Source organism: Benincasa hispida, chromosome 2, assembly GCF_009727055.1.
Source record: "Benincasa hispida cultivar B227 chromosome 2, ASM972705v1, whole genome shotgun sequence".
Taxonomy (NCBI): domain Eukaryota; kingdom Viridiplantae; phylum Streptophyta; class Magnoliopsida; order Cucurbitales; family Cucurbitaceae; genus Benincasa; species Benincasa hispida.
In genome coordinates, this window is record NC_052350.1 from 20,816,752 (window position 1) to 20,832,236 (window position 15,485).

The 15,485-nt window shown below is 33.9% G+C and overlaps 1 protein-coding gene across 1 annotated transcript; it reads left to right on the forward strand.

Moving 5' to 3' along the window:
- The first annotated feature begins 312 nt into the window (after nucleotides 1–312).
- LOC120070979 (probable sucrose-phosphate synthase 1) lies at nucleotides 313–8,466 on the forward strand. Its single transcript, XM_039022949.1, has 13 exons — nucleotides 313–510; nucleotides 606–695; nucleotides 1,174–1,418; nucleotides 1,837–1,900; nucleotides 2,013–2,711; nucleotides 3,149–3,265; nucleotides 3,410–3,541; nucleotides 3,639–3,815; nucleotides 4,462–4,515; nucleotides 4,598–4,660; nucleotides 4,767–5,702; nucleotides 5,860–5,987; nucleotides 7,833–8,466. The coding sequence occupies exons 1-13, from the start codon at nucleotides 313–315 to the stop codon at nucleotides 8,110–8,112; spliced, it is 3,183 nt and encodes a 1,060-aa protein (XP_038878877.1). The 3' UTR covers nucleotides 8,113–8,466.
- The last annotated feature ends 7,019 nt before the right edge of the window (nucleotides 8,467–15,485 follow it).

Consider the following 15,485-nt stretch of genomic DNA (forward strand, 5'->3'; position numbering starts at 1 on the left):
TTTTTTTTTTTTAAATAATAATTTGAGATTCATGTAGAAATTCACGGAAATAGGAGTATTAATGGTGAAACGCCGAGCGATTACAGCGGTGGAGCTTTTAGCGCGCTCACTGGGGAAGAAGAAAACGACATCCAATTCCCAATCTCATCATTGTTTTTGAGTCTCGTTTATCAAAATTCACCAATTTTCAAACTTCTGAGACGAAGATTTTACACACTTCCACGCATATAGATCGTCTTCATCTTCCTTCCTTTTCACATTTTTCAGTTTGTTTTTTCTTTGAGAGTTGGAACTCTCGAATCGAAGAGCATAATGGCTGGAAATGATTGGATTAATAGCTATTTGGAGGCAATTCTTGATGTTGGACCTGGTATTGATGAAGCTAAATCTGCGAAGCAATCGTCGTCGTTGCTTCTCCGTGAGAGAGGACACTTCAGTCCTACTCGGTATTTCGTAGAGGAGGTCATCACCGGGTTCGATGAGAGCGATCTGTATCGTTCGTGGGTTAAGGTAATCGATTATTTTACTCGTTTTTAGTCTGATTAATCAAACTATGGCGTTGCTTTCTCTAATCTTGAGTTGTTCGTCGTGTTTGTGTGCTCAAGGCGGCAGCCACCCGAAGTCCGCAGGAGAGGAATACTAGATTGGAGAATATGTGCTGGAGGATTTGGAACTTAGCTCGTCAGAAGAAACAGGTTCTTATTTTGTACTTATATAAACGCAGATTTTGTGGATGATTCGCATGCGACATAGGCTACCTGAGGAAGTATTGGATTGTTTGATAGAAAAAAATTGTGTATGAATCTCGCCCTCGGTTCGGTTTCTATCTGAGATTTGTGGCCTACCTTTTGGCAGCATTCTCGAGTTATTTTGTATGAAGATTGTGATTATGTACTGTACGCCATCATGCAAGTGTTAGATTATATTTTGCGAAAATTAGCAGGGTTGTAGAGAACTGATAGAACTTGAAGCTATTTATATGTTAACAATTAGCGGTTGATGATCATTAAGACTGTTATTAGTACTATTAATTTTTCTTGGAATAAGAAACAATGCATGTCTGCTAATTAGAATTTGAATTATATGAATGCGAACTTTTTTGTAAAGGTGATGGTTAAATTGGAAAACATAATACGCACAACATTAGTAGTTATGAAATTTATGGTTTTATAGCTTGAAGGAGAGGAAGCCCAGAGGATGGCTAAACGTCGTCTTGAACGGGAAAAAGGTAGAAGAGAAGCAACGGCTGATATGTCTGAAGATTTATCAGAGGGAGAAAAAGGAGATACAGTCAATGATAATATATCAGTTCATGGAGATAATGCCAAGTCGCGTTTGCCAAGAATCAACTCCGTTGATGCAATGGAGGTGTGGGCAAGTCAGCAAAAGGGGAAAAAGCTATACATTGTTTTAGTGAGGCACGAACATAACTTTACTTTTCTTTCTTTCCGGTGTAATTAATTTTTGTCACGATTTTTTTATGGTTGCAAACTTGTGTCTGTTTACTTATTTATCAAATGTAATTTTAGTGAAGCAAATACCTTTTCTAGTCATTTTAAATTTTAGTCAAGCAAAGACCTTGTCACGATTTTTTTTTTATGGTTGCAACTTGCCTTATAATTTTAAAGTTTAGCTTGTAGAAATTTGTATGACTATTTCTAAACTGTCAAAGCAAATACCTTTTCCAGTCATTTTATTTCTTTAAAATTTGAAAGACCGTCAAAGCCATCCTTCTGGTTATTGATTGGATCTCCAGTGATGCTATGATTTTACATATATTGTAGTCTCAGACATGTATTACTCTTTTCATTAATTTTGGTGATCAATGCTGTGCAGTATTCATGGTCTGATAAGGGGGGATAACATGGAGCTTGGCCGTGATTCTGATACTGGCGGGCAGGTAATTTTTATTTCATTCCGTCTCAATAAACCTGACTTTTATAACCCTTCATTTTTAAGTTGATGTATAGAATTGCATAACTGATTAATCTTTACTTCTCCATCTTGTTTAGGTTAAATATGTGGTAGAACTTGCTAGGGCATTGGGATCAATGCCCGGAGTGTATCGTGTAGATTTGCTCACAAGACAAGTAGCATCCCCAGAGGTAGATTGGAGCTATGCAGAACCTACAGAAATGCTGAGTCCAAGTAATTCAGAAGGCTTGGTAGGTGAGATGGGCGAGAGCAGTGGTGCCTATATTATTCGTATACCATTTGGTCCAAGAGATAAATATATTCCTAAAGAACTTTTGTGGCCACACATCCCTGAATTTGTTGATGGTGCACTTAGCCATGTCATCCAGATGTCTAAAGTTCTTGGGGAGCAGATTGGTGGGGGACATCCTGTCTGGCCAGTTGCAATCCACGGGCATTATGCTGATGCAGGGGATTCTGCTGCACTGCTCTCTGGTGCTTTAAATGTCCCAATGCTTTTTACTGGCCACTCATTAGGTCGGGATAAATTGGAGCAATTGTTAAAACAGGGTCGGTTGTCAAGGGATGAGATAAATACAACATACAAAATAATGCGCCGGATAGAGGCTGAAGAATTAGCCCTTGATGCCTCTGAAATAATTATAACGAGCACAAGACAGGAAATTGAAGAGCAATGGAGATTATATGATGGGTTTGATCCTATCCTGGAACGTAAATTACGTGCTAGGATAAAGCGTAATGTGAGTTGCTATGGCAGGTTCATGCCCCGTATGGCGGTAAGTTATCAAAATGTATACATGCTTTTATGTTGAATTTTCTGCATCTATGTAATGGATGTGACCTTCAGACATGTTTAATGTTCGATGAGATCAACAAATTGGATGGTACATTCATGTATATAGGGCGTTAACCATTCTTTATTTGATAGTGATTGAATTTGGGTCTGAGTATTTTGGTAAAGTTGTAGTCCTTTCTCATCAACAAGTTTCTGAGTTCTTACTTTGGAGGGAGACACATTTAAAATTTTTCCATCTAATTGTTCACAAATTTCATTGGCTGGTCTGATCTGATGTAGTGTTTCCTGACTGTGCCTGATGCAGGCTAACTTTGTTTGGTAATGGTCTGACATGGTTTAATCAGCTGTTGTGTTTGCATGTCCCTTAACTACATTTATTTCATATGATCTATCAAAATTTTCCTTTCCCCTCTGCAGATAATCCCCCCTGGAATGGAGTTCCATCATATTATTCCTCATGAAGGTGATATGGACGTCGAGACAGAAGGAAACGAGGATCACCCTGCTCAGCCAGATCCACCTATCTGGTTTGAGGTTATGTTTTTTTTTTTTTCTTATTATGATGCATCTACTTTAAATTATTATGGGCGTGGACTGCTGGCTGTGTGAAGATTTCGTCTTCCACAAAATGAACACTGGTTTTTTAATAGTATCAATCCTATCATATGGCACTTGCAGATAATGCGTTTCTTCACTAATCCTCGTAAACCTATGATACTTGCCCTTGCTAGACCAGATCCAAAGAAGAATATCACAACTTTGGTCAAAGCATTTGGAGAATGTCGGCCACTTAGGGAGCTTGCAAACCTTGTACGTGGAATCCTTTAAGGACTATAATTGTCAGGCAATCTTCTTGACGATGTTTGCGCCATGATAATTATCTGTGACTTTTCTTCATACATTGCAGACGCTAATTATGGGTAATAGAGAAGGAATTGATGAAATGTCAAGTACAAACTCATCTGTCCTTCTCGCAGTGCTTAAGCTTATTGACAAATATGATTTGTATGGACAAGTGGCATATCCTAAACACCACAAACAAGCTGACGTTCCTGACATCTATCGTCTGGCAGCAAAAACCAAGGTACTCGTGCGTTCATGAAGATTAAATATTTACATTTTCTCTCTTGACCCAGTTACAAATTGGTCGATTCTCGATACAGCTTGCTGGTTAGTGAGTTATTTATTTTCCTTCCTATACACACTCCAGAAAATCCTACATTCATTGCATCTAGCTAATTCTTAAGTTATATTTTTTGTATCTTTCTCTAGCATGGGAACCATGACAACTAATTCATAAACTTTTCTAACCATAGTAATTCATAGGTGCTTAGTTTGCTTTTAAACTAGTTTCTTTCGTGCACATGCTTGCATTGTGAGGTCCTCAAGACTATTTTTCAAATAGATATTTTACAAATTCCTTTGAATTTTGGAACATGGTTTTAGAATAAGATCTTTTTCACGCTAAACATTGATTGGCTTTCTCTGAGAAATGTGATTTGCACTTTATTAGGCTTTTCGGATGCTATTGGCTAATATTTTATAATTTGCATCAGCATCCTCTCAAGTACCCTTGGCTTATAGTAATGTCCGTTTTCCCTTTCGGGATATCTTCTCTTGCACGTTATTGGCTTTCTTTGTTCTCTCCATGCCTGGGACATTCTTGTGGTGTTCTGCTTTTGCTTTGAACACTGATCCTATAAGTCACTATCCTTATTTATGATTTGCAGGGTGTTTTTATAAATCCAGCATTCATTGAGCCATTCGGACTTACTCTAATCGAGGTGAATTTTTTTCTTTGCTCACTTTTGGTTTTCACAGAAGTACTTCTTTTGTTAACTAGTTATCTACACTTCTGTTTAATAGGCAGCAGCTCATGGTTTACCTATCGTTGCTACAAAAAATGGAGGTCCTGTGGATATACATCGGGTATGCCGACTTTTAGCCATACAATTTTGCTTAGAACTGTTCGTGCCCATGCCTGTATGCTTTAAGATGCTTGACATATTTTAAACTTCATAAAATGTTTGTGCAGGTGCTTGACAACGGTCTTCTTGTTGATCCACATGATCAACAGTCTATTGCCGATGCTCTTCTGAAGCTTGTTGCAGACAAACACCTTTGGGCTAAATGTCGGCAGAATGGTTTGAAGAATATTCACCTATTTTCATGGCCAGAGCATTGTAAGACGTATTTATCAAAAATTGCTAGTTGCAAACCGAGGTATCCACATTGGCAAAGAAATGAAGATGAAGATGATAACTCAGAATCGGGCTCACCAGGTGATTCATGGAGAGATATACAAGACATTTCTCTAAACCTAAAGTTTTCATTAGACGGAGAGAAGAGTGGTGGAACTGATAAATCTCTTGAGTCTGAAGGAAACGCTGCTGATAGAACAAGTAAATTAGAGAATGCTGTATTGAGTTGGTCAAAGGGTGTTTCAAGGGATACACGAAAATCAGTTGCCGAAAAAGCTGATCAAAATGCAAATGTTGGCAAGTTTCCAGCATTGAGGAGGAGGAAGCATCTCTTTGTAATTTCTGTGGATAGTGATAGTATTACAGGTCTCGTTGATACCACAAGAAAGTTGTTTGGGGCAGTGGAGAAGGAAAGGAGTGAAGGCACCATAGGGTTTATTCTCTCTACATCGTTGACCATATCTGAAGTAAATTCATTTCTGGTCTCAGGCGGCTACCGTGCTAATGATTTTGATGCATTCATTTGCAATAGTGGCAGTGATCTTTACTATTCATCCACAAATTTAGAAGATGATCCCTTTGTGGTTGACTTCTATTACCATTCGCACATTGAATATCGATGGGGTGGGGAAGGGTTAAGGAAAACTCTAGTTAAATGGGCTGCTTCAGTTTCTGATAAGTACGGTAATACTGAGGAAAAAATTGTATCTGCAGCTGAACAGCTTTCAACAAATTATTGTTACACTTTTAATGTTCGGAAGCCTGAAGTGGTAATTTTCAACATTTAGTGATGACGTTAATCAGTCTTTTCTATTGTGGAAAAAAGTTATCTTGTTGGTGAAATTTTATCATTACTGAAGAGGTTTCGTTTATTGATTTTATGCCTCGGAAGTTGATAAGTCAAGAATTTCCTTTGCTTTTATGCAGATTCCAGCAGTTAAGGAACTCAGAAAATCGCTAAGAATTCAAGCTCTGCGTTGTCATGTTGTTTATTGTCAGAATGGAACCAGACTAAATGTAATTCCAGTGCTGGCATCTCGTTCCCAGGCCCTCAGGTACTTTTAGAGTTTTAGTTGTAGTGCATGCTCCTCTATATTTTCGTGCTAAATCTCTTTTTCAGTATTCTGGTTTTCCTCTTGACGTGTATAGCCATGTAGAAGTGTTTGTGGGTTGGGTTGAAGAACTTTTTAGGGCCAACCCAATGTAAGTTTCTTTAACCCAAATAACCTTTATTTGAACCCAACCAAACCCTGAAACAATTGGATTAGGTTGGTTCAGGTCATTTGGGTTATTTATTTAAATTTGTGTTCCAAAAATAAGTAAAATGTTAATATGTAAAAATTTTATTTAATTATTTTAATCTATTGAATTAAGATTAACAACTCAATTTTATTTAATAGTTTTAATCTATTGAATTAAGATTAACAACACAATTTCATTTAAATCATGAAAGTTTTCTTTTCAAAGTGCTAAAGATTAATTTTAGAAGTTGTTTAGGGAATAAATTTTCACAAAAAAATCATGAAATAAAATAAAATAAAATAAAAGTAGATGTATATATAATCGTATCATAAGTAAAATAAACCTACTTTTTAAAAGTAATAATAAGCTTAGGTTGATTTAGGTTGGTTTGAGTTATTTTAGGTGACCCATGAACCAAACCAATCCATAAGATTTTCATTTATTTGAACCAAACCCAATCCAAATGAGTTGATAACCTAACCTATGCTGAGATGGGTTGATTGATTTTTCGAGTTATCAGTTTTTTGTACCATCCCTATGGCCATGGCCATGGATATTGGAAGATCATGGGATGTAGTAATCCTGTGAGAAACTGAAACCCTTGGGCACCAAGTAGCTGTTTGGAAGTTATTTTTGAAAAGTATTTGTTTTCTTAGATAAAGAAAGCATAGTGAAAGTATATTTCGATAGCAAGAATTTTTTTTCTTGTTTTTCTTGTTTTTCTTGTTTTCCCTTTTCTTAAAACAAAAAACTAACTAAAATTCTCACAAGTTATCGAATTATTTGAAATATATATATATATGTTACATAATCACAATTCTGATATAACAAACAAGCTCTCAGAGAGCCTGCTTTAAGTAGTTTATTTTTTTTCCTTTCCAAAAAACGAGTTGTCTATTTCTTTGAAATATGATTTGATATTTTAAGTATAAATGAAGACTATCGAATTCTAACTAACTAGGTTTTGAGGAGGTAGTTTGATTTATGAGAGAGACATAGAACTGGTTGACTAATGCAAAAGATGACAGTGTATGCTGAGTTGTCATTTTGGCCAGGGACTGAGCATATATATATACACACATATATAGACAAGTTTTGGAGCTTTTCCTCTAAATTTCCTCCGTTTAACTTCTAGAAAACTAACATGTTATTTATATAAAAAGGCAATCTCCTGGTGGCAAGATCTTGAGACTGGGGAGCGCGTTTGTGAATTTTCCCTTGACATCTCTATATCTTGAACTTGAACCTTATAACCAGTGAGAGAGGTGATTGGAAAAGAATAATTTAAAGGTTAAAAAACACTTTTGGTCTCTAAACTTTTATAAAAGTAATGATTTAGCCTCTATACTTTCAAATTTGTAACAATTTAGTTCGAGTACTTTACAATTTGTAACAATCTAGTCTGAAGAAAATTTTCATGATAGGGACTAAATCGTTACAAATTCGTACCTAGATGAAATCATTACTATTAAAGTCTAATGACTAAATTGTTACAAATTTAATAGTATGGACTAATTCGTTTTCAACCAACATTCATGGTCACTTTTCATGTACCAAAATTTTTTTAGCCTAACGTCCAAGGATCTTAAGACTATGAAACAACAATGCCCTTTTTCTCTACATGAAGTTTTGAGGGCCTTACCATGTACTGTTGTCAGGTATCTTTATGTTCGATGGGGCACTGAGCTTTCAAAAATGGTTGTGTTTGTCGGAGAAAGTGGGGACACAGATTATGAAGGATTACTTGGTGGATTACACAAAAGTGTTATTTTGAAGGGTGTTTGTAACGGCGCTGTCAACCAGCTCCATGCTAACAGAAACTACCCCCTTTCAGACGTCGTTCCGGTCGATTCTGCAAATATTGCACAAGCTTCTGAAGAGGCTACCAGTGCTGATATTCGAGCTTCCTTAGAAACCATTGGACTTCTCAAGGGGTAGAAAATTTTCTAATGCTTGCATTGCAACTCAGCTCTTCCTGGTACCTTTTTTTTTTTTTCTAATTGTCTTTGTGGCATTTTGGCCAATGGTCATTATAAAAGTGGAAAGAGGAAAAAAGAAAAAAGAAAAATGGTGAAATAACACTTGGCCACCTTTTGTTGGGGATAAAAAAGGAAGCTGAATCTCAGTTGTGTGCAGTTTTTTGGTGTATTTTTGTCATTTCAGTATCTTCTTAGCTTTGCTGCTTTCATGGTAGCTGGCCAAGACCTCAGAATATTCTCGACTTGATACTGTAAAAATGAATGAAATTCTCTTTCTTGGGGTAAGTTTATGGTACGTACATCAGATTATGTAGATTCTTTTGTGCCATTATCGTTTATTTTCAATGAATAATGTTAATCTACAAAATTAAATAATATATCTTGTTATAATATATATGTTTATGTCAATCTATTGTGGGGTAGGAATTGTATGGCTGATCCATTTTGGAGGTCTAAAATGAAAAATGACCCCTTTTTAGGGGAAAATTAAAAGGATATTGTCCTTTTAGAAACTATTTAGGAAAATATTGTTGTTTTCAAACTATTTGTAAAAATATTATTGTTTTTTTTTTAAATAAGTCAAGGGTTCAAAATTCGACCTACATAGGTCAAATTTTTGAGCCCTCGACCTTCCTTTTACTTGTACGTCGAACTTTGAACCCTCGACCTTGCCCTTCCTAACATTATTATTGAGTCTGTTTAATTATCATTTCGGAGATCTTCCTCTATTAAAAATTGTATTTTTAAATTTTCATAAAGTCCCATGGAATTTCTTTCAAAGCTTGTTGAATAATTTTTATGGATTCTGTCATCTCAGTAAGTCTGACTAAATAACGAGCTAATGAATCTTCTTCTTTTTGTCACTGAACTTGCCAATCAAATTCGAGAGCGAGATTTTGAGAGAGCGAGAGCGTGAGCTTGAGTGTAAGCGAGAGCGAAATAGCGAGATTTTGATAGAGAGCGAGAACACCGTATAAATTTCCCTTCTTCTTTCTAATCTTTTTTTTTTTTTTTTTTTAATTTTCCATTTTATAAAAACAATTTCTAAAAATGTTTTATTATTTTATTTAAACTCTAAAAAGAATAAATAAAAAAATAATAAACTCATAAAAATAAAAAAAAATGTAAATTAAATATCTCATTTATATAAAAATAATTACAAAATCAATGTCCCACAAGGCAAATGTCGTCGCTTTCGAGTTGGTTGTCGTCGTCAATTCGAATTTGAGGTTGCTCGGGTCTCTCTTATGTTGCTCTAGTACCTCTGCAGGCGTTTCATAATATAAATATTCATTATGCTCTCCACAACCCCCGACCATGTCCATGCACGTATGAAGACGAAGGACCAGCCTCTGAGTCATAATTTCCTGAACCAAATACTGGCATCATCATCATCGGACTAACATTATTTGACTCTGCGTCTGCGTCATAGGGGCAACTCTTCCACATTATGTGCAACCTCATCAAACTCATCCTCTTTCCGAACAGTCCTCTACTCTAGGAGCTGGTGAGGAACATATAGATATATCGTACATATTGAGATTTCCCCATATAGCTTTGGTTCATCCTACATATAGCAAGAACCTGGTTCGGATCATTCACAACTCACGGAGTCTACTGTTGTTCGATCTCTGTGAATTATAAAACAATTAGACAATATTTAAAATAAATTTAAATTAAAAAATTAGATAATATTCATTCATTTACCAGATGACTCACAGCTGCTCTCGGACGATGGACGTAGCGCCTTGTGATATTATATACCAATAATATAATCTGGAGTGACATCTGTGTCAAACTGTTCAAGAGAAAACCCCACTGCAAAAATCTTGCACGATAGTGCCATCGCACTACCAATGTGCAACTTTTTCGGACCAATCTCCAGCCCTTAGGTCAATATCATGCAATACGGGTTCGGTATTACAAGGCGATGGACATCCTGCTGAAAACCGAATTCTCATCACCTTGTCAGGAAGATGCCACTCACCAATGTGAAAACATATGAAGAACTCATCGTCTGCCATATGTTTGACCATTCGTACAAAAATTAGGCAAAGTATGCATAATAATTTGTACGGCTCCCAATAACCTGAAACACAAAATATATATTAGAGAATATTAAAGACAAATACAATAAAAATGTGAATAAAATAATCAATTAGTTTAGTGTAAGTACATGTTCAGGTCGAAGCAGATCAAACATGTATCTATATTGGTTGACTACATGTTTTGTTTCCTAGTCACACAAATTTTGCCTCTCCACCTAAATTTTTAAATTGATAATTTAAAATTTAAATTAACTAGATCAGTGAATAAAAATTAAATTGAATTAAAAACAACATACCAGAACTGTAGGTTCGTCCAACTAACTGAGCGTCAAACATGATTGTAGCTGTTGACCATGTTGAAATCCCTTCCAAAGCCCATAATTGCAAAAAGTATGAGACGCCCAACTATTTCTCGAATCTCAGGTTTTGTTGCTTTGCATTATGTCTATACAACCATGCCAAGCATGCTCCACTCCACGAATACCGCCACGCATCAAGTGAACATCAAGTGAACAAAATGACTATTTATCTGAAAACAGACTTCCACCCATCATTGTAGTATATATGCCGCGCATATCTTATGACGGTTTCCTCGTCTGCATCATAGGTCGCATAAAGTATCTGAGCAAGAGCATTTATAGCAACATTCGAGCTCCTTTGAGACTCCATTTATGCACTCTGATAGATTTGTCATCATCCACCCATATCTAATCATTCATCATGTGCTTGAGTCCATTGCTCTAAACTAATGTTGTCAAAAAAACTTAGACAACTCAGATTTATCCTTGATATCTTCAATTGCTTTGTTGCAATTTTGAATTTGAAACTGACACCCGACACGATAAACATAATTTTCAATGAATTAAAATTTATACTTTTTATTGAAGTTGCTGACGATAGTCGTAAAGCAGAAACGATGGTGACATTTCGGTCCCGTCCAACCATTGCTGGGTTGTTCACTATGCAATTATACCAGCATGTCGATATGAAATTAAACACACCTTTTCGTGTGTTACAATTTCTCTAAGATGTTTCATACTTATGAACTTAACAACCATCATAACGATGTTACTTATTCATGTAACAAGTGGCAAGCATTCGGCATTCCATGCTCTTTTTTCTCTTTTTTTATATATATTTCTATTATATTTCTTTTTTTAGTATAAATCTATATATTCAAATTATTGTCAATGATTATTTAATTATAGTATAATAATCTAATATATTCAATTTGTTGTCATGATTATTCAATTATAATATAATAATCTAATATATTCAATTTATTGTCTGATGATTATTCAATTAAAATATAATAATCTAATATATTCAATTTATTTGTCTAATGATTATTCAATTATAATATAAATTAATATATCAATTATTTCAATATATTCAATATAATCTAATATAATAGTCTAATGATTATTCAATTATAGTATGATTATTAGCTCTTTTTTCTCTTTATTATATATATATTTCATGGAAAGTTCAAATAAAGTGAAGACTCTCGCTCTCTTAATCTCGCTCTCTCCTAAGATCTCCTCTCTCCAATTCCGCTCTTTCACTCTCGTTGTCTTCTAAATCTCGCTCTCTCACTCTCGCTGTCTCCTAAGATCTCGCTCTCACTCTCGCTCTCTCTGTTATTGTTGTTATTTTTCTATAATATGATTATCTAGCTTTCATTTCTTCTGGAACAATCACAAAACACCTTTTTTTATTATGGATCTAATTATTCAACCATTTCATTTTACCAAGTCAATTTAGTCAGATTAGTCAATATAAACTAAATCTTGCTCTCCAACATTCTCGCTTTGAATCTCGCTCTCTCCTAAAATTCCTCTTGAATCTCGTTCAACATCTCGTTCTCTCCTACTATCTCGCTTTGAATCTCGCTCTCTCTTTAATCTGCTTCAGCCACTTATCTCCTTAATCGCTTTGAAGTTTCGACATGTGTGTAACCTTGGACAACTAATATACAAAATTTTGTTCGTAGACAAAGCTAATTCGGAATTGTCTTTCATTCCAAGGCATAACTTGTATCCATGTGCTTCATATTCGCCTGGAGTTCCTCCCAGAAATATAGCCATTCACCCACCCACCTTCATTTCAACCTCACAAAGGTCTCCGTCTAATTCGAAATGATAAAAAATGCATAGGTTGTTAGAAGCAGCTCGAGTACACAAATACATATAGTATACCATCTCATTACTTTATTTCCTCTATGAGGGAAAAAAAAAAGTAATAAACTTGCAATCTCAAGGGTGGATGTGTGTCGAAACTTCAACCTTCGACAACCTAAGTGAGATTCGCGAGATTTCCCTTGTCGAAGATTGAAGTTTCGGCCTATGTATTGTTTCCAAGTTTTCTTTGTTAGTCGAGTTCTCAACGTTCGACCTCCACATTAGTCGAGTTCTTAACGTTCGACCTCTAGCCTCGAACTCCCAAAACAACAATATTTCTCTAATAAGTTTTGAAAACAACAATATTAATATTAAAGGTCCCACCTTTTAGAACCTAAGATTTTTTTTAATCTCTTGTTTACACCCTCCTCAAGTAATTTTACAAAATTACCCTATCTTTTTCTTTTTGCTTTTTGCATTTTCTTTCCTTTCTTTCCTTCTTATTCTGTCGACAGTGAGCGCCCAAATCTTTCTCCAGTGAGTACCCAGATCCAGCAATGTTGCAGAACGAGAACACCGAGGAGCAAGAAAGAAGGGAAAAGAGCGAGATTGAATGAGAAAAGAGAGAAGTGAGCAAGATTGAGCGAGACGAGAGGGATCCTGAGAAAATAGGAGAGAAGGGAGAGAGAGCTATGAGAAAAGGGAGAGAGGGAGAACAGGATGGGCTTTTCTGTGTGTGCGAGGATTTCGTTTTAATAATTTTACTCGAATTTGACGTTAGCAAAGGGTAAAAGAAACTTTATTTTTAAAAAGCGGAGCAAAACTCATTATTCTCCCCGAATTTAGGTCATTCGTACAAAAATTACTTAATATTTTAGGATCCGTTTAATAATAGAAGTTAAGTTTACAAAGACTACTTCCAACTTTTTTGCTCTTATTTGTTTGTTTGTTTGTTTTTGCTATCTACTCTACCAGTGTTTTAAAAAATTTAGTCGTGTCTTAAAAGCTTGTTTTATTTTTGGAATTTTATTAAAGTGTGTGAGTGATTTTAAAATAATTAAAATCACTTTAAAATATACGTTTAATCCTTAAAATCAATTCAATATTTAATTTTACATTTTCAAACATAATGTTTATATTATTAAAATTGATTAAAAGTACTTGTATATTAGAGCATGTTTGGGTGGTGATTTGATAACAAGAGTTGATTTTTTAAAAGATTGATTTTTAAACACATTTCAAACTTTTAGATTGACTTTTTAATATTTAAAAGTGATTTCTAATTATTATATTTGGGTCTAAAAATAATTTAAAATTACTAATTACTAGAAATCGTATTATATATATATAAATTTATTTAACTAAATAGTTATAATACATATCTTCTTTTTTTTTAATTGTTAAATTTAGTCTTTACCCTTTTAATAAATTTTAAGTTCAGTTATAACTTTGAATCTAAATGGTTAAATAATAATTATGTGAATATAGTTTCACAATTTATGATAAAGTCTAACATTTTTTTTAGAAAAAAAACAACAATAAATTAATTGCACGACAACTAGTTTTAAGATATAGTAAAATTATGTGGACAAAAATTTGTTACTAAAAAAATACATTAACCCATATGGAGTAGAACTCAAATTACATAAACCAATATGATAGGATTACTTAGAATATGATTACAGTGGATTTTGTTGTTTGAAATCTAGATTATTGAAAATTTGATTATGGTCCAACCATATTAAAATTTTGGTGATTCCCAATCAATCACCAAAAGAGAAAGTTACTTGGTTAGTGATGCTTCAAAAATTCATTTATAGTGACTTTTTATTTTTCAAAATCAATTTTATTTTCGTGCCAAACATAATTATTTTAGAGGAAAGTGATTTGAAAATGGCAAAAATGATTTTAGCCATGTCAAAATCACTCCCAAATACACATTTAAAAAATGAGAAAAGTGATATTGACGATTTCATAATGACTCTCAATTATGTCATAAGAATTCAAATGTGTCTTTAGTAGATGAGAAAAAATCATATAAAAAAATTAGAAAGAAACAAGTATAAATTAAAAAATTAAATAACAAAATCATTATTGAACCAAACTGTTCATAGTTCAATTAACATCCGAGTGTATTGGTAAGTATGATGTCTATGGTTTGAATTTCTCTATTCTCAATTATATTCGAAAAAAATGGTTATCGAACAGGCTTGATATGTTCCTCTTGCTTGAACTCAACATGAATTGAAATTGAAATCCGACCTTTCTAGATTTCTCACACTTGAAACAAAAGTAAAATAATAATAATAATAATAATGTAACTTGTAAAAAAAGAAAAAGAAAATGCGATTTTCCTTGAGAAAAGGATAAAAGAAAAAGAAACTTGTGGAAAAGGAGAAGTAGGTCAATTAACCATCTTGGCGGTTCTCCTTAATTGGGAGGAAAATAATACGAAAATATTGAGTTAGGTTATGAAGTGTCTTCAGGAAAAAAAAAAACAGACTGAAAAATAACTGAATAATTTACTGTCCTCTAGTAGTAAGCCACCTGTCCTTAGAGACACTTTTCAAATATATTTTTTTAATTATATATATATATATATATATGCACGTGTATATATATAAAATTTAAAATATAGATATCGATGGAAATCTCGATAAAATATCGATTTCGATAGATATTTCTAAAAAAAATTAAAATAAATTTAAATTAGTGAATAAACGTTTTATTATTTTCAAATAAGTAAAAATTCATTGATTTTATTTTTATATTAGTGGAATTTTGATTTTTTTGTGAGATAATAAAAATATCAATACACCATATTAAATCTATGAAAATATGGAAGTGTTGACGGAAATATCGAACAAAAATGGTCTTTTCCCAAGCGCTACCAAACAAAGACAGATGGGAATATCAAATCAAGTTTCCCATACCTAAATACTTTTCCCTCATTGATCAAAAACAAAAATAAATAGTATTTTTTCTCTTCAACGTTCAACTACCATTTATTACACATTGAATTCCCTTCAGTTTCATTGGTTTCAGTTCATAATTTCTTCCAATTAATAACATTACCAATTACATTGATTTACTTAAAGAGAATCCAAGGCAAAGGTCAAAGCAAAGGTATGAACTCAAAAGAAAAAAAAGGAAGTCAAAAGTAT

Excerpts from the sequence above, each read along its gene's own strand:
- LOC120070979 (XM_039022949.1), top strand. The coding sequence starts at position 313 with ATGGCTGGAAATGATTGGATTAATAGCTATTTGGAGGCAATTCTTGAT. Across the intron at positions 3,542-3,638 it reads TTAGGGAGCTTGCAAACCTT|ACGCTAATTATGGGTAATAG; the intron begins GTACGTGGAATC and ends CATACATTGCAG. Across the intron at positions 4,516-4,597 it reads TCGGACTTACTCTAATCGAG|GCAGCAGCTCATGGTTTACC; the intron begins GTGAATTTTTTT and ends TCTGTTTAATAG.